Below are 27,556 nucleotides of genomic sequence, written 5' to 3' on the forward strand. Positions count from 1 at the left end.
CAAGTGTTTGGGAGGAGGATCATTCTCAGCACTGCATTGTCAGGTACTGTTAGTGCATGTTGCATTGGTATGAGTGCTGCTGGAGTTTTTAAACACTGTGTCCACTTACTGTCCACTCTTTTATCTGTAGTAAGTTTCTGGTCACAGGACACTGTTAGCTGGATATTTTTGATTGGTGTACTATGTTGAGTGACACAGAGACATTTAAACTCTGTTTAACTCTGTGAAAATAATACCTGCTCTATATTATGATTTAAATAATATATACCTAATTTTATATATATATATATATATATATATATATATATATATATATATAGGCAAGTAGGAAAGTAAATAAACATAAGAGTAGCACAGTATTATATATGTTAAGTGGACCAATGAGTATAGACACAAGGTGGCCAATTGATTCATTTCCTTATATACAGTAAGTTGAAATAAGTGTTTTTGGTGCATTTTTGTATTATAAAATACAAAACATTTGGTCGCCAAATAAAAATTAAACAGACGGTAAATGGATCTTCAAGACCGTGTTCATATTCTGTCAGTGTGATTCATTATGTCCATCTTGACCGGCATAAGGTAGGCCTACTCTCTCATAAATTACATAAAGCAGTGTGAAAAAAGAGGGGAAATATTTGAGTGGTATTACACTGAACTTGTAAGGAGTACCAGCTTTTCAGTGGAAACCTATTCTGCATAACTGCCAGCATTCTGATGTAAAATATGCATGTGGTTAAGCTATAAGCTGTGGTACTCCTCTCTCACGTCCACTCACAGAGGTAGCTTAAAACAACAAACAAGTAAAAGAGAGAAAAGAGAGGGGGGAGATTGAGTCACCCAAAGCATCACTGTTCTCTTTGCTCCATCAAAACAACTGCTGCCCCCATACTCAACATACTCAATCTCTCTCTCTCTCTCTCTCTCTCTGTCTCTCATGCTCTCGTCAACATCCCTGTTCTGCCGGGAAGTGATGTGGAGCTGAACGTGCTGACTACACATCTGCGAACTGCAGTCAGGTTATCAAGCGGAACAGAAGATGATGCAGCATTCACTAGAACACTATTCCACTACCTAACGCAGACAATAAACAAATAAACATGTACTGTAAATCATACTCTGCAATGACTACTGCATAGAATGATTTGACTAAGGCTGCATTCTAATTATCAGGTTGAAGCATGTTTCTCATGAGAAAAGAAATAGAGTAGATATCCTCCAGCTCCCGTTCAACATCAAAGTGATCAAGCAGGTCTAATCCTAAAACAATCAAATACCTAAAACAAGGACCAGCAGACTGGTGCAATCAAAATGCTCTTATTATATTCACAGTGAGGAAAATGAGCAAGTTGCATCTTTAAAATATCTAGGTGTGCATAAAGATGCAGCACTGTCCAAGAATATCTACATAGATTTTATCAGCAATAACACACAGCAACATGTTTGCATCCTCAGCAAGATAAGATCTTTCAAGCACAATAACCAGATGTTATTTTTGTTCCATACCTGACGAATTCATAGCATGATGCAATACTGTGCTATACATTGATGGTCTATACTACTACATGGTACAGTTGTTTTTTTTGTGAAATTAAGGACTAGAATAGATTCCGATTAGTCTAGATTTTTTATAGCTTGCTACAGTTTTCTAACAATTTACAGGAAGAGCACGATGAGACTAGCATGTAATTTCTTCTGAATAGTCTCACGTGCTAAACAGTCAATTGTAACCTCAAAGAGGTGCTACAGAGAACCAAGGAGGTTTGCTACTTAACCTTAAGTGAGCATGCTATTTAGACATGTGCACATCTGTACATACATACATATATATATATATATATATATATATATATATATATATATATATATATATATGTACACTAATGTAATGCAAGGTAAATGTAATGTGGATGTTTCAGGTAGTTAAACAGCTTCAAGTAGCTTCTCCTCTGCTGAGTGATGTTGGTGATCATATATCATATTGCTGATGGAATATTTGTCCACCACCAGCAACAACAGCAGTTTAAACGTTTAAACATAGCCTCTACACTGGTTAGGGTAACTCCTTTTCTAATAGTAAACTAGGCTAGTAGGTCATTGTCATCCTTGTTATCATGATGTCTGTGCTTGCTTGCTGCCCCTTCATGAACCAAATTTGTCTTTTTGCCTTAATGTGTTGCAGATCTGATGTTTCCAGAGTTGTGTAAATGCAAAAAACCCCAATCCTCAAAACTTTAAATTGAACAAATCTATGCTATGGCTGGGGGCATCGAGGAGATATCTGGAACCAAACCTGTCTTTTAACTCAGCAGTTCTCAAACTGAAGGCTGAGTGTGGTTGGAGGGGTTGGAGAAGAATTTCAGAAGTTATATGTCTACTTACTATTAATTTTTCAGTTTATTAAATCTGCTTCAACCATATCAAAAAATGACAAATGAAAGATTAAACATTATTAAATACACTATTATTAGAAATGTTTAATTAAACATCATTAAAACGAAATTTGCCAATGAATTACAATTTACAACCATCTTGACAAATAGTGACAGGCCTCTTGTATGTTTTACACATGCGCAATATAGTTACTGCCCAGATAAATAGCTTTAAACAATTTGCTTATGTGCCATTAATTTTTTGCAGAGTATGACGTGTGATTTGATCAGATATATATACAATATGTGGCCATGCAGCCACAGAGGGTCACAGAGGAATGATAGGTGAGGATGGTGGGAGCAGAAGATGGAACATGGTATTATTGGTTAAAATTGTTTTTCTCTACTCTTCGGTGCACAGTGGTGTAACCACAACCAGTGATATTGTGTGTGTTATAGCTGAGAAAACACAAAACTATGCAGCGCAGGACAACTTTGTGACTGGAGGTTGACTTAATACACCTTAATGCATGACATTACAGCGAACTCTAACTCTTCTGAAATTCAAGGAAATCGAACTTCATTGCAGCCAGCAGGCAGACTGGATGCTTCAGTGTTTTTGCAAGTGTTGCATTGCATCACTTATTCAGTAACCCTAACCTGCATGCAAGGAAAGGGTGCCTAGAATAAAACCCGAGAATAGTGTTGTTTTGCAACAGCAACCTTTTTTTCCATTTCATCAAAGTCATGACATACTTTCATATTAGAAAACACTTTAGAGAGAGAGACAGAGAGAGAGAGAGAGAGAGGTGGAGAGCAGAAGAGAGGCAGACAGGAGAATCCGTGGGTATCTGCTCATTTCTCTCTCTCTCTCTCTCTCTTTCTTGCATTTTCCGATGTGCGTCACTTAGACCATAAATGAACAATGTCTGTGTCTTTGAAGTCATGTGATATGGGCAGAGGAATCACCTACAGAGCCACATCCCCCACCTACACCATAATATACATACTCAGACCAGAGACTACACTTTGTCACACACAGAGAGAGACAGAGACAGAGAGACAGAGAGGTTACGAGTAAGTGGTTGAGGACTTGGCAGCAGTTGAACAGAGACTTTGGCAAGAAAAAGAGGAAAAGGGATATATTAGGACAGTTAAAGAAAACACATTCCACTTCAGAGAAGGACACAGCACAATCAAACATGCAGGTGCAAGTTCTGATTCTTCTAGCAACAACCCTGGCTATCTCATGTAAGTCCTAATATCTTTTTGAGACTGGTATCAGTTGGTTTTCATTAGTGTAAGTGTGAGTGAGACATTCTTCTCATTCAAAAATATACACATTGAAAACATAATCTTTAAATATAATTTTAATAGTGTGTGAGAGGATGCTGGTGAAACAGGGCTTTGTAAGAGTGTGCAGGATTTCAGTGTGTGTATGATTCCTACAGGCTGCCTGTCTGAGAAGGAGGTGTTTGTGGAGAGCGGCTCAGTGGCAGTGTTGCCATGTGTGGTGCACTCCTTCAATGCACATTCATCTGCAGTGCAATGGAAAAAGGCTATTGGAAAGTAAGAGCCCTGCCCTACCATACATCTATTTTTCTATCCTAAAAGATATTCAAATCTTTGTTTGTTTTGCAGATTTTTCAAAGTTTATGCATAATTCAGTTGTTCAGTTCAAATCTCAATTCAGTAGAGATGTAAACTAAGTTGTTCAGAGTAGTTGGATTTGTTTACAGCAGTGATGATATGAACCATGGCTCACAGTGCCTACAACACAAATGCAGCCATTAATTAATTTCTCATCCAAAATTACCTGTAAGCCTCCACATATCTTCTGAGTTGCATGCCATATTGATAATGACTAAACAGTGATAAATGGATTTACAAAAATGTTTTAGGCCAAACAATGTCTGATGCAACAGACAACATTTATTACCATTACATGTAATAACTGTCTGTGAGGGAGCTTTTAGAGGCTTTAAACTCTTCAGATGTCTCATTCCTATCACAACCAGTGCTCATCAGACTGTTCTGACTGACTGTTTGCATCTCAACCACTTTATTATGCAGAAACGTTTAAAAATCAGAGTAAATGCTCACTCCTTTGCTTACTCTTTCCCTCTCAGCGAGCTGAAGACAGTATGGCGTAGGGACAGGAGCGGCCTCGAGTTCCGGCCAGTGGGGAGAGGTCCACGTGCTCACTGTCCCCAGCCAAACTTTGGAAAGGGGGATTACAGTCTTCATATTGAGGGAGCAAGGGTCGAGGATGGAGGGACGTACTACTGTGTTGTAGAAGGCAACACAGTGTATGTTGAGGTCATACTGCGAGTTGTCAGAGGTAATATACCCCCACAGCACAGCACTCGCACAGGCAACAGTGAGCAGAAACTTTATGAAATTTCCAGCTATATAGTATTTTTTCATAATTATTCTTGAGAGTGTATGTTTAAAAGAGACTAATAAAAGCTGATGAAATGTCAGCAGCGCAGCAGAGTTAGGTGGGCAGAGGGGAATCATTTCAACTGAACCCCACCATTCAGTTGAATCAGTGTAAATGTTTTCCATGACCTTTTTATATGCGATATGCCCACACGCTTCTGCATGAGGGTCACACATTATGGGTTATGAGTAAGATGAATAAATCTTAATATTATGACTGCAAAACAGTTATCATGTATTTCAGTAATTAAAATATGACATGCACGTGGCAATTGGAGGAAAGAATCAGCCTACACTGGGTAATGCACTTCAGTTTGCATAAACTATTTGATGAAAGGAAAAGAGTGTGAGAGGAAAGAGCTATTGATATGCTTAATCTCAGAATTGTCAGCAATTCTGGTTCATTTCTGGGTTGAGTTCAAATCAGCATCTCATGCTACCATTTCCCTGCAGTGTCCTTCAGTCCCACTGAAGTGGTGGAGGGCAACGAACTGACGATTACCTGCAGCATCACTCCACAACAAGGCAGCATGGTAACGACGTGGGAACTGAATGGTTCACAGGAGCCCTCTCGGACATCCTTTCAGACACTAAGACATTCTAATGTGTCTCAAAAGGAGTCTGGAATCTGGAGTTGCCTGGTTCGGAGAAGAGCATCTGGAGAAGTACAGTTAAAAGCATCTGCATCACTGCAAGTCAAAGGTGATGATTTTTTTAACATTGGCTAAGTAATTGCTGCTTAACAGTACTATATTTGTACCATATTTATCAAGTGGATTTGTTGAATTTGGTTAGCCCCTTAAACGGCAAGGGCCTGAATGTGGGTCCACATTCCTACAGTCTCCTTACTACATATATATTATAAATAATAAAATATAATTTATTTTGTAGTTTCATGACACAGAATAATTCATAGTAGTTACTGAATAACAAGCTTCAAGATAATTACATGATTAGCATTAAGTCTGTAGTTGAAGGAGTAATGAACTTAACAATGGCTAATTACTCTCTCTCTCTCTCTCTCTCTCTCTCTCTCTCTCTCTCTCTCTCTCAGGAATCTTAAACCCTAAGGATAATCCCACAGTAGTGTATGCTGAGGTGGGGTCTTCCGTCACCCTGCCCTGCATCTTCTCTGATGAGCTCATTTCAGACACTTGGAAGAAAGTGTCCACTACAACTAGCATGCCTGTTCCACTCCCTCCATCTTTCAAGACTCCCTCCGGCCCTATAGTCACGCAGTGGGACAGGTCAGCTTACATTGATACTGTGGAGGAGGCAGATCAAGGCATGTACAAGTGCTCTGGACAGATGAAGAGTGCTGATGGGAAAGGAGTGTCAGTTGAGAGGAACATTCAGCTGGTCATTGCTCAAGGTGAGTAGAAAGTGAACACTTTCTATACCAACTGGGCTGTATGCCAACCTCAACTGCCAACCCTTAGCAAAAAGGGTTTGATATAATACCAAAAAGTTATCCAATTTGTAACAACAGTTAAAAAAACGGTTCTTTAAAGAATCATCTTCAGCAAGTCTCCATCATGGAGAAGAGCCATTTAGTCATGCAAAGAACTATTTAAGCATTCAAATAGTTCTTTAAGTTGTTATGGTTTAATATATATATAAAAGAAACTGTTGATGAGCCCCTTTTCATGTCACTAGAGTTAACAGTGAATATCATAAAGCTCTTCATTAACTGTTTCAGCTTGAGCGACTCAACAGCTTTGAGAACAAGTGTAACTAAATGATTAAAACTATTTTAACAGCATTGCTAAGCCATTGTCTTTTTGTCTCACTGCAGTTAAGAGATTATCCAGAAGTGGTCAAATGACCCTGACCTGTGACATTAGTGACACCAATCAAGTCACACAATATGAGTGGCTCCGTTTGGACAGTGGTGAAAATGCAACTCATACCCTGACCCCTCTACAAAAGTCGAAATCAAAGGCCTTTACCATTCCCAAAGGTGAAGCAAACAATCTGGGTGGATGGGTGTGTCGTTTCTACAGCCAGCAGAGGCTTTTGGGAAATGTAACTTACCACCAAGAAATGATGAGTGAGTAAAATGCCCTTAATGTTCTGCATGTATGTTTGAAAACTTTGAATCTGGAGTTTACAGCAATCTAGTTTCTAAGCAATGCGTATATGTACATTTGGGGGTTCTGAATGTTGACAACAAATACTACACATAAAAAACATTCAATAGGGTTGTAAAACACTATATAAATGATTGTATCTGCAGGTTCTTTGATGGGCCAGAACGAGTCTGGAAGCAGTAAAAAGGTGATCACTGTGATAGGACTGACCTTGCTGTTAATGCTGGTACTGCTAATCTTGCTCCAGATATATAAGAACCATCGCAGGGTAAGTAAATAAAATTGTATAATAATAATAATAATAATAATAATAAATGAATAAATAAATAAATAAATAAATAACAATTTTAGCGACCATTTAAGAGGATACTGTGCTCTACATATACATAGAATACAAAACAAAAAATGCACGCACAATCATTTGACCACCTCTCATCTTCCTTTCCATCCATCCTTGCAGAGAAAAATGATCATGCAGTATCCAGCTATGGAGACCATTGTCCACCTGGCCACAAATGAACGAGAAAGGAGAGAAAGATGTAAGTCCAGAGAGAAGGAGCTGAAGGCCAGCTGCAATGCAGATATGATATCAACATCTGTGTGAATTCTTTACTGGTGTGTGAGGATTTTATGCTGAGGTTTTAAGGTCTGACTTTTGCTCTGTGCGCATTATTAGTGTATATATGAGTGTCTGTGTGTGTGTGTGTGTGTGTGTGTGTGTGTGTGTGTGTGTGTGTGTGTGTGTTTGACACTTGCAGACAACTGTAGCATGTAAATAGGCCATAACTGAGTAAAACTACTAAACTATTTTCTTAAAATGCTGATCTTTATGATGTTGCATAAACAAACAAAAATAAAATACTGTATATGTATACAACAAAAATAAAACGACTTACAAAATAAAGTCACTAATCTGTTTTTCTTTTCAATTAAGACATGTTTTCCTGTACAGTATATATAGTACAGTATATAGAGTTTACACATTTTTTTATAATAAACACTACACTTTCCTGTTAAATAATTATTTCTAGAGGGCACAACATAGGCCCTTTATATACATATTATATACATAATACTGTTCAATTGATTAGCTCACTTGTTATGGGCATACTTTTATGTAAATGACTTACACAATGTAGATTTAAAAAGTATTTGAACTGTTAAATATTTGTTTCAAAAGGTTTTGAGTTTTTATATACTATCAAGTCTGGACTGTAATGATTTTTGCAATGACTTTTTGTCAAGTTATCTACCGTAAAATTTGATAACCACTTTGCAAATATTTGCACTTTGCATTCGGGATGTTAAATTTAATATAGCTTCATTGTTATTCGAATACAGTGTAATCTGCGGTCTCTGTCTTTTTTTTACATCATTTTCCGTTTTGTTCACCGTTGTGGACACATCTAACATTTCTTCATTACAGCTTTCTAGCTTTCTACCAATAATTTGAATGCAATTAAATAACACAGGACAAGCATAGTAAATTCATTTTATACATCTGAAATCAAATAGTTTACATTAATGAAAACAACGACTTTTGAGCAATGACTCCAAACTTTTGAACAGTAGTGTTTATATAAGACATGCAAAATATATTAGAAATACTTGTTTCTGAGTTTAAAGTAAGGTGGCTACAAGACTGGTTCCAACATGTTGTACATGCTTCATTCACACTTCATAACTCTAGGTACACTCTACACATTGTGTCATCTACACATCTACATATTTACACATTATACCACGCTCATCTGTACATATCATATAACAATCATCTACATATAAGGGAACAAAGTGTGACTAGAGTGTTATAAACACTTAAAGGGGTTGCAGGATCAGAAAAAACATATGCCCATATTTTAGAAAAAACATATTTTTGAGAACAACATTTCCATACAATCTCCCACACCTTTCGATATCATGTTGTCGTTATAAAGCAGAGAGTCACTGTAGAGGGGAACTGCAGCAAAAATAGTCTTCAGTTGGCACAGCTGATGGCAGTGTGCAGCACAGTTTAGCTTTGCAGCAGAATCCATTACCTTTTATGGTTAAAAAGTGTGTAAAGTAGACCTATCACTATGTGGAAGACTGTGACAAAGGTCACTGTAGCGTGTTTCAGCTGTGAGTCCAGACAGGAGAGACTGCAAACCTAAAACCTGAGGAACCACTGTTCTAAACTACCAAGAGCATTACTACACTCTACACTTTGCTACAGCCCTTTCAGTGTATATACAACAACTACTCAGGGCTCTAGACCTCACTGTACTCTCCATCCTCGTGCCTTAGAGTTTGCTGGAGTTCTTCTGTTGTCACGGCATGGTCCCACCAGTCTATTGTTCCATCATAAGGCTTCCAGAATTCACGCAATTCCTCATCATCAAAGCACCAGCCTGGCCAGTCCACACTCACACGGAGAGGAGTCACAGGGCTAAAGTGAGAGCAAAGACATAACAGTTTTGATGATAGAAATAACAGGATTCCCTTTCTGAATGTCCTAAGAGCTCATCATTGAACTCAATAGTTTAACAAGAAATACTAAGATAGAAACACATTTCATTTTAGTTACAAAATCTCAAAGAACTTCGCAGAAATATAAGTAAAACATTGGAAAGATAGAAACTGTCTAAATAAAAATAACAGCACAAATACAAACAATAAGTGAAAATTAGTCTCAGCACTCTAGGAATATGCTAGCCTAAACAAATAAATATTTTTGTTTTTAATCTGGATTTAAAAAAAAATCCATTGCATTCCTATTATTTTCTGGAATGCTATTCCAGCAGTATAGATAAATTATCTTCCACCAATTGAGCTGTGTGTAATATTAGAATTGTGCACCCGCATCAGGTGAGTGAAGGGGCTATATCGTTTTCACATATCAGTAAAATAGGCCAAATCTAGACCATTAAGAGTTTTTAATGTCAAAAGCAAGACTCTGTAGTCAATGCAGAACTTAACAGAAAACCAGTATAAACTGAATGTAAACTAATAATTAATTGAAAAGTTGCAGTATATCTTCTGCAGGCACATGACACAAAGCATTGGCTTCCTCCCCTTAGACAGAAATGTGCCATAAAGACCATTTTAGTATAAAATTTCTCAGCAACGACTAAAGATTTCTGCAGTGTAAATGAAGAGTAAATTCAAGTGACACAGCATGAAGGCTAATTCTGTGTGGGCAGGGCAGCACAGTAAGAACAAGACAACACAAATGAAACCGGCATCTTTTATTTGCATGCTAAACTCTCAATTTATAGTCATTTCTTTCTAATGGAACAAACAATGTCCTCTAAGCGGACAATTTTAGTTTTTAGTAATAATTCCACTGGGCGTTTTTGAGATATGGTAAGTATTCAAGGGAAAAACCTAAACACGTAAAATATACAGTGCAAAAAACTAATTAGATTTAAATATTCCAGTTTGAAATGAGAATCAACAGTATACTATTCAGCAGAGGTCAAACTATTCTCAAGTGTTTTTAAAAATTGCTCAGTCTAACCTGTATCTTCTCTCGTTCTCAGGGCCGTCCACGCTGCATTCTATTTGCAAGTAAGGCTTCCCTTGTTGTCTGAACAGATCTTGCTCTTCTCCCGCTGTCTCTCGCTCTCCTTCATTGTGTGATGATGATGGAGAGTTGGAGATATAGATTCGGTTCTGTAGAGTATTCACATTCTTCTCTGTTGGCTTTCCATCTCTTTTTGCCAACCCACGCTCCCTATCTCTTTCTTTGGCCCTGTCCAGTAGGCCCTGGAGTGGGGAGGGATGTAGCTGAGGGTCAAGCCCTGGAGGGGGTGAAGGGCAGAGCCTGTTTGGAATGCATAGTGGGAAGCTTTGGGTGTTTAAGTAGACATCAGGTGTGGAAGCACTCCTCTGACTTTTCATTTGGGGTATTTTTAGAGAGTTCTGAGGCATTTTATTAAACAGCTCTGGCTCAGAGAAAGCATGCAGGTCTAGTGATATCCGCTTCAGGGAGGCCAGCTTGAGCACCAGGTGGGCATCCTGGGGTTCGGAAGAGGAGTTGGAGGGCCTGCGAAGGCTATTGTTACCATCAGAATCTGAGTTTGAGGGGGAATTTCTGTCACATAGCAACCTTACTGATTCGGCCCCATCTGACATTCTCCTTGAGCCTTGAGTTGGGGCATAGGACTGAGAATTCATTGGGCGCTTCCTCCGCAACCTTGGAGACTTTAATTTTCGGGAGAACCTTGATGACTCTGAGAGAACCTCCCCTTCTTCACCTGACTGCAGAGATTCTTGACAAGAGTCTGACTCCTGTGACTGGTCATTCAAATTTTGTTGCTTTGCTCTCTCCACTGAAGTGAATGCCCTGTGCTTTGCGTTGTTGATGGCAGGTTCAGCAGGCTTATGTCCACTTTGCAATACAGTCTTGCTTGATGATATCTGGCTAGGTGTAGTATTTTCCATTAATCCACCTACTAACAAAGGATGTGGATCATTTGATTTGTTGGTTTTTAAGCCTTCATTTGAAGTGTCACTGGACTTCGTGGTTATGTGACTCCAAGTAACTCGTCTTTCATTTATCACACTGGACAGAACATCATCCACCTCCTGATGTCTACTTTCACTCCTCTGTTTTTCTTCAGAATCCTGTGTTTGTTCATCAGTAAATTCTTTGTCTCTGTTTTGCATTTGTTTACTCGTAGAACTTGCACGTGCTGCTTGGCTGTGGGAATTTTGCACTTTACTCCCTACTTGTGGATCTTCTCTGCTCTCTAAATGGTTAGCTGTTAACTTCAGACCAGGAGCAATCTGAGAGGAATCATTGGTAAATTCTGCCTGAGCCTCTGGTTGTTCCTTTCTGTCCTCGGTGGACTGTGTGCTTGGAAAAGGAAGTGTTTCTGACTCCTCTAATTCAACTTGATCACTGGGCATCTTTGGTTTGCTTTGGTTTTGGGCTTTCCTTAAGGTCTCCAAGGCTTCCTATAGAACAACAGTGATGACTAAGGTTATAATGACTAAGCCATAATAAAGCAAAGCACTGAAACTGAATAGCAAAATCAGATTGCTTGACAAAATACATCTAAGTATAATCATTCTACATTTAAAATCTTCAGTTGTACACCAGTCCAGGACTCATCTTACCTTCTGTGTTTGTCCTGTAGGGGTGGCCAATATGAAGAAATGTATTGTTATTGTGAAAATTACCTCACTTAGTGGTGGGCAATATACCAGTTCATTCGATATATCAGTTAAAATCTTCTTTCAGTATTAGTTGTGTCAGTACTGTCTCACCAGTATGCAAACAAAAGCAGATAATGCATCAGACATCAGATTTTAATGAGTTAATGAGTTAACAGGGGAATGTAAGCGGAAGAAAAAGCTTGTTGGCGTTAACTGTTAGCCATAAGCCTAGCATGGAGACTAGCCGTCTATCTGTGTAGACCGCCTATGGCCCTCCTTGCTCATACAGCAGCTTCAGGTGATGCCTGTGAGACGTTTCGCTGAGGAGTTAAGACTCATGAAATCAAACTGGGTTTAAAGTGTTTTTTTGTTTGTTTGTTTGTTTGTTTGTTGTTTATTTGTTGCTATTTGTGTTAATATATGTTATTTGTTGGCTTATCTGGTTAGAAGGGTATACAAATCTACACTTATTCAGGCAGTTTAAGAGCATGTGGTAAGCTGCCCAGTTGTTGGGGTCTTGTGGAATTTGAATTTGTGTTGAGTGACCTACCTGGGCTTGATGTATAGCAGAGACCCATGCTGTGCAGCTCTCTGTGCTGGGGGCAGAGACACTGTACACGCTAATGGCACAGCCAAGGTCACTGACCTCCACCAACACAAAAGAGTCTGGGAGAAAGAATGAGGGAGAAAACATAAAATGAATATTATAAATTCATATTCACATATAGATCAGTAGAATGAAATGAACATCAAAGCTGTAATTGCCATGGATGTTATTTTGTTGTTTGTAAATAATGTCATCGATGGAAAATATAATGTAATGTGCTTAAGGATGTGCTAATTGTGCAAATGCAGAATCACTTTTTCGCATCATGCATCTAACCATAGGGCCTAATTCATAGGAAAGGACAGATCAGAGTTGTGGAAGCTAGTTAACCACAAACACCTACACACAGTGGTTTTTCTGTTTTTCCTAAGTTCCCTTCATGCATAAGTGCTTTCTCTTTTAGACACGTTTAACATGCAAGTGTGAGACAAGCCAGTATTTTGCTAGCCTGCCTAATTGGCCTCAGCCTGTTAATTAACCTCACTTGTGAAGCAGGTTCATACTTTTATTTGTCCAAGTATGATTTTGGACACTGCTTGAGAAAAAAGTGTGATGTTTACTTTAACATGTTAAAATGAAAGACTCATTAATTTGTCACTGTAAGAAAAAATGTCAAATGTGACTAATCATTTTTATAAAGACACTGATAATGATATTATCACTTCAATTACAAATTGCTGTGGGCTGAATCATGTGTCATTCCATGCAAGACCACACTGAATCATGATATGACACTGAAATTTAGATTGGATTTACTTTCCATTCAAATGAACCATAACAAGCATTTTTAGTCAGTTAAAGACATACAGTATAGCATAAAATTTTCTTCTGACACAAAACATGCTTGTCTGAATGCTGGAATTCACCTTGAAGTTTAAGCAATTCTCACTCACATGCAAATCAGAAATCCAAACTTTTATTAACACAAAGTCAGATAGATATTATAATTTACTATAATTTGCAATAGTGCTACAAAATACCGCCAAAAACTATGAACACGGTGAATTTATTCAACATATTACATACTGCACTGCACTAAATCCAGTTAGTCAGGAGTAATCTTTGTAATGAAACATGCAGTTGTGCTATGTCCTTTGAGTACTGACAATATGCTCAGAAAAGCTTACTGTGAAATAAATTATCACAATATGATAAAATATTGTCATACTGCTTACTCCTACTGAGAATTATTTTCTATAAATGAAGTTACACAGTAATACACAGTAATGCCCTGAGCAGATCATCTGTTTCACCCTTTGCAACAGATACCAGAGGGGAACTGCATCCAGAATAACAATAAATTAAAGCCTGCATAAAATGAATCAATTGCGTTAAAAAAGTTAAAAAGGTTATTTGATTTTTCCTTTAAAAAATTTTTCTTTTCATGTGAAAAAAAAATCATTGAAACTTTATGCCTAATTGCCCAACCTGAGCATGTTCCTGCGGCCAATTCTAAAGAAGTGAAACTGTTTGATGCATATGTATTGGCACATCTGTGGAGCACGCCCTGGGTGGGTCATTGCATAATGCAAATGCCTATTTAGGACCAGATTATCAAGTCTTGTCTATCACTGCTGTCTGAGCACATTACCTTTGTATGCATTGACCAAATCACTGCAGTTAGGTGTCTATAAACGTTAAACCTTAGAACATGCATTATTTACACCTTCCTTTTACCAAGTCTAACACACCTCTAATATTCAGATTTAGGACTTTGGCCACTCAAACTAAACAGGTGAGTTTTGCCTCTTGGAGATGCATTTTATTCTAGAATTAATCCTCAACTGTATCTGGCAATTGAAAGCCTTTTTCTGGCTTAACCCTTAGACCCCACAGTAAACTCAGCATTTCACTGTAAATTCATTAGAGAAAACACATTTATTACAGCGACATTTGACACGAAATACCTTTTAGATCATGGTATGTTTACATTTTAGAAATGTTGTAATCAGAATATTCCAGTTTTTTTTATTTTTAGCCAATGTCTTTGCACTGTCTCTGCCTTTAGCATAATTATTCCCTCAACAAAGACATCAACAATGTTTAAGTGTTCTGTTTATCAGATAACGTGACAAAGCAGTCTGACTTTCCGCTCACCCACACAGCCACAACGGTGGGGAAGTTAAATGCATGTCATTTAAAAAATTGTGTCCAAAGAAAAATCTGGTGGGCAGACATAAATCTTGAGTTGGCAATTTCTGTCAAATTACAGGGACTGTTAACAGAAAAAGGTTATATGAATCAGCTGTTTAGCCAGCCTGGTGTCTCTACTGTTTTCCACTTTCCAGTTGGCCTCAGTAATGGAGAGTCTAATCTTAAAAAGGCAATTCATCAACTCTGACTCATCTGAGACTCTGGCTCGATTCTTGATCAATGACAGCTAAAGTGGTAGGAGCCGATTCTGCAACTCTGTCAATCACACAATATTTTAAACCTAACGTCCTGTCACCCAAAGGATCAAAGCCAAAGGGTGCTTCAATCAGTCACACATCCCCAGTAACCCGAGTAACCTCTTAATATCTGAGACTAAAGTCCTCTATTCAATTCAGTGCAAAGAAATAGGGATGCTTTGTGAAATTGTTGCAGAAGAGAGTCCTTACACTAACATCGCAGCCTTTAGATATGTGGGTGTGATGTTATTTATAATATTGTAGTAGCTACTGGCTGCCGCTGGCACAAAAGACTCTGGTGGTGTGGCTACAAGCAAAAGCTTGTGGTAGCACATCCCCTCCAACAAAGGGACTATTTGTGTCATTCATTATTGGAGATTGTTAGTGATAGTTATTGTATACTTGTGTTGTTCTGTGTCAGGGGCTATGGGTTTTGTGTTGGGTGTTGGGTGGTTGTTCACCATAAGGGTGCAGCATGTGGCTAAGGTGAACTCCCCCATAGTTTTCATTATGTGCCTTCCTTGCAGTTTGTTCAATAAAGATAAAATAAAAAATTATGGCCACTTCTGTGTTCTTTCTATTGCCCACACTACAGTATGTATATGTATTGTTAAAAACAAAAAGCAGAACTTTGTTAGCTGTTATAGTCAGTTTATTTCAACTCCCTCTTTTTTGTTTGTTTGAATTCTCATTCTTATCATGTATTTTCAAAATGTATGCTTACAATGCATGCAACAATTTCAATGCCTATTTCCGCTTCAGTCTGGGGTTATTTCACAAAGCAGGATTTCTCATTTTTGCCATGAAACTTGCCTGTCCAATAATAAAAGAGCTAAGGGACATTCCTATAGGACAGTCCTCATCTTGGGCTTAAGTTTTCTGGCTAAGTGAGAAATTTTGCTTTGTAAAATACCACCCAAATCTCACTTGTGTGTTTTGATTTGAATCCCTTGACTTTGTTTACATATTAAAGATACCTCTACACTTATGAGGAATCCATGAAAGTGGTCCACAATTCTGTAGGGATCTAAACAGTTAAATAAACCGGTGAAAAGCTTTTTAGCAGAGTAACCACAGTGCTTTTAAAACTCACAGCCGTCCTTGAGCTCAGCACAGCGTATTCTCTCCAGGGACAGTGGTGGACGCACTACCTTATGCTTCTCTGATTTCTTCTGGGTTTTGGTCAGCAGTAGAACATCAGTGAAAAGCAGGACCACCACCTCTAGCTAATAAAAAAGAAATAAAGAATAAAAGAAATAAAAATGAGCAGCAAAATGTCCTCTACGACTGTTGAGCTACTGTTTGGTTGATGTGCTACTCATATGTAAAAGGAACAATTGTTTCAAATTTTTTGACTACTTACCTTGCTGTCCTTTCTGCCCTTGACCTTCAGGGTCTCTTCAAGCAGAAGCTTGCGTATGACTTTGGGTCCTATACCACGAATAGGGCTCTTTAAATTAAAGTGACAGAACTCCTGTATGTACTGGGAAGCAGATGCACACAGTCAGTCAATGAAACCTTTCAAGCAGAAGAATGATGGTTGTTCAATGTTGTGTAATGTATTTACCTTATCTATTTCTTCATTAAACCCCTGCACCTCATATCCCTCTATTTTTTGGGAGTGGACAGAGAGAGCCAACTCATCATCCTTAAATTGCAGGTGGTCATTGATGCTGTCCAGAAACTCACCAACACCGGCCAGCTAAATGAGAGAGAGAGAAGACACACAAACGATGCAGTAGCTGTAGCTTATCATGAGGGGCAGGTTTTGCAGTTTTCTGAAAGGTTTCCTACCATGCAACGGAGTGCATGCTGTGTGTGGGGGTCCTGTGTGGTCTTCAGAATTGCCTTCAGAAGCAGGGGATACTTTGTAATCCTCTGGTGGGGCTTTGCTTGCATGTCACCCAGTCGCATTCGCATGCACTGTGGATGAGTCTCCACCCACTGAACCCAGAATGGAAATATAAAAACCCATGCACTTATTTCACCATGTTGAAACACAAGGTTTGTAAAACAGTTGTCAGTTTTGTTGTATGTATATTTTGCAGTACTGCACAGTGAATGGTATTGTTACATTGATACAAAAAATAAAATGAACACTATTAAAAATATTGTTTAGTGCCATTTAGAATAAAACTAAATAGGTGACTAAATTCTGTCCATCAGTAACATACACATTAATATAACTGCTGATATGTAATTCTAAAAAGCATCTTATAAGAAGCTTATATGCTTTGATAAATACCTTCTGTGTCAGTGGAGGGAACATAACTCCTTAATTCAGAAAACCTGCATCATATGAGTGTGATGTACAGCATTGTGCAAAAGTTGTTTATTGAATTTTTGGTCATAATGGCCATTAATTATTTAATTAAAATAATTATTTTTTGTTTAGAGCTAAAAAAAAAAGTAGGAAACTTATGTTTAACAAAAAATTACACAAAATCCCTAAAACTAAGTATAATATCAAATCTGTTAGTGTTATTTGTGCATTCTTTACTTTTGGATACCCTACTCCATCACTTTAACTCTTCCATCGTTCCAATCTTAAAACCGAACAGTTTTAGCTATGTCCTCCCAACAACACTGCTCCCAAAGGAGTCACTAACATTATGTACTCCTTCAAAGGGACACTAAAAATAACCCAGATGACTACCCAAACACACCTTAGCTGCCCTGCAAGTGTCTTTCTTATGTTCATCTAAAATTAATTAAGGAGATACTTCTAAGAATACATATAAGATAATCCACTTGCACAAGGAAGGGGAAGGTCGCAGGAAAACAAATAATAAAAAAATTAATATTTTCCAAAGCTGAAGTTCAAAGGGGGAAAGTGGTGCTCCTAACAACCATGCAAGACCTGGAGACCACCAAATCTGTCCCCATCAAATAAACAGCACTTTAAGCTTTCGTCTTTGAGAAGCAGGAGGAAAAACAAGCTCCACATCTGCTTCAATTGTGAAAAAATTTTGCTTGAAGACATTGTGAATGCTGATAAGTACAAACAAATTTGAATGCAATGCATCCCTGTCAGAAACATTTAACTGGCAAGAAAGTCATACAACAGTAATATAATTAAGCACACTGCTGAGAACTGCTGAGAAACAAAGAAGATGCTGGTATTTTCAAAACCATGGACAGGCCACTCCAGAGTAAAAGGCAAAAACGTGGGCCTTTAGTCTTTGAAACCTTGTGTAATTTTGTGTTCAACATATATTTTCTGTGTAATTTAGTCTACTGTTACCTTTTTGTCATAACATTCAAGAAAAATGACTTGAATATTATTTTTTCATAACTGGATTCGATTTCTTCCACTCTGCTTGAGAACTGTAACACTGCAATCTGTTATACATTACTGAAGTGACTTAATATGGAATATAGACTTGTAACACACAGGTCTGATTTTGATTGCTGTACCATCAGATAAGCATGGAAGTGTGAGTTTGTTTCCAGTTGTCTGCGTGTGAATTCCACATTTCTCTCCTCTTCCAAGCAGTATTCCACATAGTCAGGGAACCGCTCTGCAAACTATGAGAGAACAAACCAGGATCAGAGAGTGAAGAAGTCCAGGAGATGGGTATCAGTGCAAGCGCATGACTGATGCAATGTGGTGATTCGCACTTGTCGAATACCTGCAGACATCCTGGTTCGAGTTGCAAAGGGTCAAACGGCTGTCCAGTTAGTCGGACGTTCTTTAACATGGGGTACATCACTTCTTGCCAGAAGAGCTTATGGGCATTGAGGATGTTGGGAAGGTTAGAGAAGAGCTGAGTTGGTGTAACCTGGACAGAGGTAAAGAAAAGAAGAGATAAACAAAGAACAAAAAAGAGAGATGAGTGAAGACCAGCTTCTAAACTGGGCTGCTCCCACCCACCTTCATACTCTCAAGCCATGCTCAGAATAACAGTTTTCCACCTCTTCAGCAGAAACATTCATTGTCTGTTTCCACTGGTACGTGCTCAGGCAGGTACTGAATATTCTATTGAGAATGAGTGGAAAGAAACATGCTAAGAGCGGAAAGACATTCTGAGCAATGAACTTCATACTGCCACACCACCGCTGAAACACTCTGCCTTAAACCAGCGAAGATGGGCTGATCTTCATCTTGACCACAATATGATAAACATTGCTTTGCGGGCCAGAGGTACAGAGCACAGAACTGAGTATGATTGATGCTTTACCAGCAAAAATGTCAAAAGCATTTAGACAGGCTGACTGAAAAATAATGTACAGACCTCAAGGAGGAACCCATATTGATGAACATATTTCAGCGCAGCCAGAACAAGCTGTAAAAAATAAAAGAGGTTTGTCATTCAAGTTTATGTTATTAAACTTCCCCAAAGTCCTAGCCTAGAGGGCCACAAATATGTTTTCAAATTTGTTGTTTTCCCAGCTCTGTTATACTTGATTCAACTCACTGAATCCCCATTAAGGGGTCCTGGAGTAGAAAAGCTGCTGCAGGCCTCCAAGATTTTAGTTTAAGAATTCTAATGTACAGCAATTTAAAATAGACTCTTAAAGGGGAATTCCATCAATTTTTCAAAATGTGTATAATTAAATCAGTACGATGTAAACAAAGTCATTCAGAGTGGTTTGATGTGAAATGCTCCATCCATTTACAGTGGTGATTATAGGAACCAGATGTCTAAAGCATTTAATGCATTTAATGCTCACAGAAAGTTAATACATGAAATGTTTATGAATATGTTTCCTTATGTTTGAGATTTTTTAACAGTAGTTTTAAGTTAAGGTTTTGGCTTAAAACATAGTTTTAAAATTTGTAAATGCAAGGCATTGTCAAAATAGTACCCAAAACACCTATTTTTTAAGTTCACTACAATTTTCCTATTATCAACATTTCATATAAAAACATATGCAAAAATCTGTAGGTGTATTGTAAATATTGTGACCACCATTGTAGGCAAATTGGTAAGTTTCTGCACAATGCAGGATTTTACATCAAAAAACTCTGAATGACCTTGTTTACAGTTCTATGATTAAACTGTGAAGAAAATTAGAAAATTCGGTGGATTTCCACTTTAAGAGCTATATGAAAAGTCTACAGCTGTGAAGCTGTGGAAATATCAGAGGGAACTGATAACTGATAACTACACAAAGAAGCACAGTTTAGCAGTGTAACAGCTTACATCATTGACGATGGTGAGCTTGTTGATATAAATGAACTCAGTGTGGATGAGTTCCCATAGTGCCTCCTGCTGGTGCCTCTGGGTTTTTGACATTGACTGGGCAGAGACAGAAACACTTAATTAATTATTAATTACTTAACTGTGCAATTGTTAGAATTTACTAATTTAATGATGTAAATTTTAGATTCATCAAGCAGATGCTCTTAGTCAGGGGTATTTACCAAGGATTACCAAAGATTTATAACCTTAACAACACTATAGACTCTTCTGGTTAAGTAAGTAAATAAATAAATAGGTCAATTTACACATCACGCCCTGAGACTGCCTGTCTGTTTTTGTGCTATATTCAAAGTTTTCTGTCTTTCACTAATCTAATCTGTCTGTTCCCTCGCTTGACTAAATATCTTCAGATCTCCTCCAGTCTTTCACTTTCACTTTTTTCTTCCTCATTTTTCCATCCATACCAATGACATGAGAAGAAAGTGCTTGATCTTTCTTCCTACTTCTCTCTCTCTCTCTCTCTCTCTCTCTCTGTATATGTGTGTATATATATATATATATATATATATATATATATATATATGTATGTGTGTGTGTATATATATATATGTATACCTGTACACACACACACACACACACACACACACACACACACATATACATATATATATATATACACACACACATAAATATATATAAATACATATATATACACACACACACACACACACACACATACATCTACTGATCCAAGTCTGTGTGAGTGAACATACTCCAGGACCGGTTTAGAAACACCGACTGGAATATGTTCACTCACACAGACTTGGATCAGTACGCCTCATCTGTACTGGTCCACATCTCCACCACTATAGATAGTGTCACCACCCAGAAACAGATCACCATGTACCCCAACCAAAAGCCTTGGATGAACCGGGATGTTCGTCTCCTGCTGAAGGCCCGCAACATCGCCTTCAGGTCGGGAGATGCACAGGCCTACAGTGCAGCCAGGGCTGAGCTGAAGAAGGGCATCAAAAAGGCCCAACACCACTACAAAGAAGAACACTTCTCCAACTCCGATCCCCGGCGTATGTGGCAAGGACTCCAGATTATGACAGATTACAAGACCATCAACCCCTCCCCCGCCTCCTCTGATGTTTCCTTCCTCAACGAGCTCAACAATTTCTATGCTCATTTTGAGAAAGGGAACCCAACAACTGCAACCAAGGCAGATGTGTCTGCAGACCACCAACCACTGATTCTTTCTCCCACCGATGTAGGAGTGGCGCTGGGCAGGATTAAAGCCCACAAGGCTGCGGGTCCTGATGGCATCCCTGGACGTGTTCTCAGAACATGTTCTGGTGAGCTGGCAGGAGTGCTGACGGACATATTCAACCTGTCCTTGGCCCGTGCTGTGGTACCAAGCTGCTTCAAAACCACCTCCATCGTCCCGATACCCAAAAATTCCAAACCATCACGACTGAATGACTACCGCCCGGTAGCCCTCACCCCCATCATCACAAAATGCTTTGAGCGGCTGGTCCTAGCACAGCTCAAATCCTGTCTCCCCCCCTCCCTGGATGCCCACCAATTTGCATACCGCCAGAACAGGAGCACAGAAGATGCAGTCTCCACAGCACTGCACTCTGTCCTCTCACACCTGGACAATAAAAATACCTCCATCAGGATGCTGTTCGTAGACTTCAGTTCAGCATTCAACACAGTCATCCCCTCAAAACTCATCACAAAACTCGCAGACTTGGGCATTAGTTCCCTCATGTGCAACTGGTTACTGGACTTCATGACCAACCGACCCCAACATGTCCGGTGGGACAACCACTGCTCATCCACCATCACCATAAACACCGGTGTACCACAAGGCTGTGTGATGAGTCCCTTCCTCTACTTCCTCTTCACCCATGACTGCAAGCCTGTCGATGGTTCCAATACCATCATTAAGTTTGCAGATGACATCACGGTGCTTGGCCTCATCAAAAACAACGATGAGACAGCCTATAGGGAGGAGGTGGATCGTCTGGCTGAGTGGTGCGACACAAACAACCTTCTGCTCAACGCTGAGAAAACTAAGGATCTCATTGTGGACTTCAGAAGGAATGCTGACCCACATCCACCCATCCACATCAAGGGGACGGCAGTGGAGCGTGTCAACAGCTTCAAGTTCCTTGGTGTCCACATCTCCAAGGATCTCACCTGGACGACCAGCTGCTCCAAGCTGGTAAAGAAGGCTCACCAGCGCCTCTTCTTTCTGAGGAGGCTGAGGATGAACCACCTGTCCTCAGACATCCTGGTGAACTTCTATCGCTGCACCTTTGAGAGCATCCTGACCAACTGCATCACAGTATGGTACGGGTGCTGCTCTGCCTCAGACCGGAAGGCTCTGCAAAGGGTGGTGAAAGCTGCCCAGCGCATCATCGGTGCACCACTTCCTGCCATAGAGGACATCTACAGGAAGCGGTGTCTGAAGAGGGCTGGGAAAATCATCAAAGATCCCAGTCACCCAGCACACAGACTCTTCACCCCCCTGCCCTCTGGGAGGCGCTACAGGAGCCTCCGGACTAAGACCACCAGGTACCGGAACAGCTTCTTTCCAACAGCTGTCACACTCCTGAACTCTGCCTCCTGACATCTAAACAAATAACAACGGACTGTACCCTAACACACACCAATAACACACAGACTTAAACACCACTCAACACCACTTACCAGCACTTACATCTGCTGTATATACTGCCCATTATTGTATATACTGTGTAAATACTCTACCTGTTCATAAGTACATACTTATCCACCTTCATATTTATAACCTGTTCATAGTACTTTATACCCCTTCATATTTATAACCTGTTCATAGTACTTTATACCCCCTCATATTTATAACCTGTTCATAGTACTTTATACCCCTTCATATTTATAACCTGTTCATAGTACTTTATACCCCTTCATATTTATAACCTGTTCATAGTACTTTATACCCCTTCATATTTATAACCTGTTCATAGTACTTTATACCCCCTCATATTTATAACCTGTTCATAGTACTTTATACCCCTTCATATTTATAACCTGTTCATAGTACTTTATACCCCTTCATATTTATAACCTGTTCATAGTACTTTATACCCCTTCATATTTATAACCTGTTCATAGTACTTTATACCCCCTCATATTTATAACCTGTTCATAGTACTTTATACCCCTTCATATTTATAACCTGTATAACCCCCTTCATGTTCATACCCCCTCATATTTTTTTAACCTGTATATACTATACTTACTGTACATTGTAAGATATATATTTATATTGCTGCTAAGCACTTCTGGATGGATGCAAACTGCATTTCGTTGCTTTGTACCTGTGACATACGCAATGACAATAAAGTTGAATTCTATTCTATTCTATTCTATTCTATCTGCCTGATGCTATCTGTCTATACCTCATGGGAGTGTACTATGTCTGTCCAGCTCTTCTCCAGGATGTCAGCTTTGTCTCCTTCTCCCCACTTCCAGCTGAGCTCAGCAGGCACAGGGAATGACTTCAGAGTTTGTTTTAGTGCCTCCACCTGTTCCAGAGCACCAGCAACCCCTCTCTCCTGACAGAGAGGGACAGAAAAAGCATTAATCTAGATGCGGCACTCTTTTGGAATTCAGATAATTGCAAGCATTAATGTTTAACTTGAATCAGTGTTAGCTTAGGATGTGATTAATGTTTATGAGCGATGATTGAAGCTGCTGTACCAAGAAATCAGTATAATTTTCCCAGGAAATACACTGCCTGGTCACTTGCTGCACATTGTAGTTCAACAATTACAGACTGTATTTAAAATACTCCTCTACATATTTTTTGCCCAATTTCAGGACCACCACAGAGCAGGTATTATTTGGGTGGTGGATTATTGCCAACACTGCACTCACACTGATATGGTATTGACTGACCACACAACAGTTATAAACACCTCAGTGTCACTGCTGAACTGAGAATAGTCCACCAACCAAAAATATCCAGCTAACAGCATTCTGAGGCCAGGAACTGACCACTGAGGATGACTAACACAAACTGCACAGCATCAAATGAGCTATCGTGTCTGACTTTTCATCTACAAGATGGACCTAGAAGGTGGTCAAACTGTGTCTCATTTCACCCCTTGATCCTACCACTTAGCCTTTACCTTTCTTCAGATTCACAATCCAAACAGACAAATGTGAGTATTTTCTTATTTTCTCTGTTAAAAATTACAATAATCACTGTAGTATATTAGTTTAATGTTGTTTCAGTATATTATGGTCCTTTTCTTCATAACAATCAATAGTAGTATGCTAATGTCTCAGTAGCTAGTGTTACATCCTGGAACCTCAGGCATCAAAACTGTTGAATCTTTTAAGAAGGAATGGGAAAATTTGAACAAGATGCTGATAGGGGATACAACTTCATATCACTGGTGAATTAGGAGTGGACAATAATAAATCATTGTCTGACTCCCCCTTTAAAGGCATGTGGTTCCTAAATTTGACTGCTAGACCAGCAGTGAGGTTGCTGAACTTTACTGCTCCTCTACTGCAGACTGGCAGAGTCGCCAGCAGAGCACCGCTTGTATCTTTTTAATGATGTAATGATTTTTATTTGAGTCTTTAAGTAATGTTATTTTGCCTTGCTTTTGTCTTTTACCTAATTATACTATAATTAAAAAGAAAGCACATCTGAAAAAAACAGAAAAGATGCCACTACGTTAGCCAGAGAGATAACAAAGGAATATCAAATACCTCCTGAGCGGAAGTCTTTTCAGAGCCCTGACTGAACAGCTGCATAAGTGCTGCTCTAGATTTGATGTTGCTGGATGTTCCCTTACTCACTGTAGAAAAGTCTGCAGGCAGCTTCTGCTTCTTTTTCTGAGGATGTCAGAATTAGATATACTGCATAAACTGTGTGTCATACAATGCTAAATGACTAATATAAGTGTTTAGCAAGAAAAGAAAAATACCAATAAAAAAATACCAATTATTATGACCACCTGCCCCAACATCATAATTTGCAGTGTTGTAGAACAGAACAGTACCTGATAACCTAATGTGTTGTATCTATGTTTTTCTGCTGCCCTCTGGTGGCTGATTGCTGTCTCTGCATGCTGTGCAAAAAAAACATCCACAGCATCACTCTCTTCTTTGTCTGCCTCGTTCTGTTTCTCCATCTCTCCATCCATCTCCTTAGCATTCAGATCTACTTTATGTGGGGAGCTTGGCATCACTTCTTCTGTTTTTCACAATTAATTTCTTCGAGAAATGGCTGTTGGGTCAAGACACAACAGATCAGGTTAGATCAGGTTGAAATTTGCTAAAAAAAAAACAAGGGGAGAGAGAGAGAGAGAGAGAGAGAGAGCAATGGAAGTTGTCTGTGTTTTGGGGTATTTCCAGCATTGTCACACTGAGAGAGAGACAGATGATAGCTCTGAATCTGGAAAAGGAAGTGCACAGCTGTCATAAATTTCAGTGCTGGCCTACTGGCATTAAAGCTATCAGCATTTTGGGAAGAAAAGCTTAGCTACAGCTTAGTTTCAGAGGAACTTGTGAGCAAGGCTGACATTTGACACAATAGGGATAAAGCCAACAACTCCAGTAAGTATAGCACACTCCTTGCACATTGCCCATGGGTAATAAACACCAATGTTTTCACATAGATTAGAGCAACAGAGCAAAAGAGAATGAATTACACACATATAGTTACACAATTTCTCAAATGATAGAGCCTATGGCCCTTTCATATAGCTAGTTTGAACCACCAGAAAGTGACCCTAACCAAACTCCCTCACCTAATGAGGGAAGAAACATTTTAAGCACCATATAGAGAACAGTTTAATTCTATTTTTCTTAAAACTAAGATTTAAGACTAAGAAAACTAATATACATTTTGAAGTAGTATTTAGTAACAAAATAAGGTGTTTTTTTTTTTTTAAAACTATTTGAAACCTAGCTTCTTTATTTATATATCATTTTGTCTTTTTGGTTCTTGGCCCACCTGAAACATTCAAACATTGCACTTTTCAACCCCCCATCCCACCCCAGGACAAAACGTTTGGGTACCCTTGGCCTGTAGCCCCCAAAACCTAACATACATTACATTTGTGGTCAACCCTGTATCTCAAGAAGTTCATCGTAAAAATCACAATTACAAAATGATTCATATTTAACTACACATGAGCATATTGGTACTGAAGAATAAATGTATGATTCACCAACCACACAGTCTCACACACATGCGTAGACAGAAGAGTCGTCACAACCCTCCCACGGTTGACATCACTCCCTGTCAAAACACCAGCTGCGCTGAAGATCGCAGTGTCAATACATCTACTTTTTTCCAGACAAAACATGGAAATTCTGTCTCTATACATCTGTCATATAGGCACACACACGCACTTCAGTTTCAGAACATTAGAACAGCCACTGTTTTCAGCACTCCACTGTAAGTCACTATCTTCTGTCACTGCACTACACTGACAGACATCTCCGTCTGGGACCTCTCAAGCTGCCGAGCGTACACTAAATTACCTGCTTTTAGCTGCATCCATCTTCATCAGGTGGCCATCTGTAGTATCTATCAGCCCTCTGTTTTCCCCAGAATGGCTTCCCGACAGTTTAAGGCAATCTGCCTGTGCCTCTTTCTGTCTTTGTTCCTCTTAGGCTTGTCCCCAGCCCTCCCTGTAGCAACTGGTCTAGCAAGAGAAACTGGATTCTTTACTGTAGTTGTACGAACTACAGTTAAGGTGTGTACTTGAGAGAGTTTTCGCCTCATTGGGCTGTGTTGATTGACAGGTACCCAGCCATTTTGTGAAGGAAATGTCTAGCCATAATCATTATAACAGATGTGAGATTACTGAAGGGGATGGCCACATGATCGTGCATCCTCATGCACCCTCACTCAAACACCAGGAAATCTGAAATAGGTGTGCAGCTAAAGAAGTAATCTGAAGATCTTGTGATGTTCATCAAGTACTGACAATTCTTACTATATCTGGTGAAGGCTTACTATCAGACACAAGCTGGGCCAGAGTAAACTGACCGAACAGAAAGACATGCATCACTATTAAGTTTAACTAGATGATACAGTGCCCTCAATGACAACAATCTAAACTAAGTAGATGTGTGAAAGTGAAAGAAAGATATGCATACATGTACATAGTAATGTGCAAAATTCTTAGGCATCCATGAAAATAGTTTAAAATGATTCTAATTCTACCTGCAGCACACTTCATGCCAGTCATGGTGACTGACACAGGACAGCAGTGTAAGAGTAATCGAGATGTGTGAAGGTGTGGAGGGAGGAGATCAGGCAGACGAGACCGACAAAACATGCACA

At 39.1% G+C, this 27,556-nt stretch overlaps 2 protein-coding genes across 3 annotated transcripts; one reads left to right on the forward strand and one right to left on the reverse strand.

Annotated features, from left to right (window-relative positions):
• The first annotated feature begins 3,384 nt into the window (after nt 1-3,384).
• Nucleotides 3,385-7,808, forward strand: LOC108428939 (lymphocyte activation gene 3 protein). Its single transcript, XM_017700324.2, has 8 exons — nt 3,385-3,623; nt 3,824-3,941; nt 4,502-4,713; nt 5,268-5,516; nt 5,869-6,186; nt 6,610-6,864; nt 7,051-7,172; nt 7,365-7,808. Exons 1-8 carry the CDS (start codon nt 3,575-3,577, stop codon nt 7,506-7,508), a joined length of 1,467 nt encoding a protein of 488 aa, XP_017555813.1. The 5' UTR covers nt 3,385-3,574; the 3' UTR covers nt 7,509-7,808.
• A 574-nt stretch (nt 7,809-8,382) lies between these two features.
• plekhg6 (pleckstrin homology domain containing, family G (with RhoGef domain) member 6) lies at nt 8,383-26,844 on the reverse strand. 2 transcript variants are annotated; one of them, XM_017700502.2, is made up of 15 exons: nt 26,749-26,844; nt 25,260-25,486; nt 24,967-25,092; nt 23,643-23,798; nt 20,191-20,286; nt 19,279-19,329; nt 18,676-18,825; nt 18,461-18,571; nt 16,838-16,987; nt 16,611-16,745; nt 16,407-16,526; nt 16,137-16,269; nt 12,597-12,712; nt 10,404-11,845; nt 8,383-9,332 (listed from the first exon to the last, which is right to left on the reverse strand). In XM_017700502.2, the coding sequence occupies exons 2-15, from the start codon at nt 25,443-25,445 to the stop codon at nt 9,155-9,157; spliced, it is 3,150 nt and encodes a 1,049-aa protein (XP_017555991.1). In that variant the 5' UTR covers nt 25,446-25,486; nt 26,749-26,844; the 3' UTR covers nt 8,383-9,154. The 2 variants fall into 2 exon arrangements, with proteins under 2 accessions (XP_017555991.1, XP_017555992.1); XM_017700503.2 differs by lacking the exons at nt 19,279-19,329; nt 20,191-20,286; nt 23,643-23,798; ... (1 more) ...; nt 25,260-25,486; nt 26,749-26,844 and adding an exon at nt 18,918-18,984.
• Nucleotides 26,845-27,556: the final 712 nt, after the last annotated feature.

This window comes from Pygocentrus nattereri, chromosome 3 (assembly GCF_015220715.1).
Source record: "Pygocentrus nattereri isolate fPygNat1 chromosome 3, fPygNat1.pri, whole genome shotgun sequence".
Taxonomy (NCBI): domain Eukaryota; kingdom Metazoa; phylum Chordata; class Actinopteri; order Characiformes; family Serrasalmidae; genus Pygocentrus; species Pygocentrus nattereri.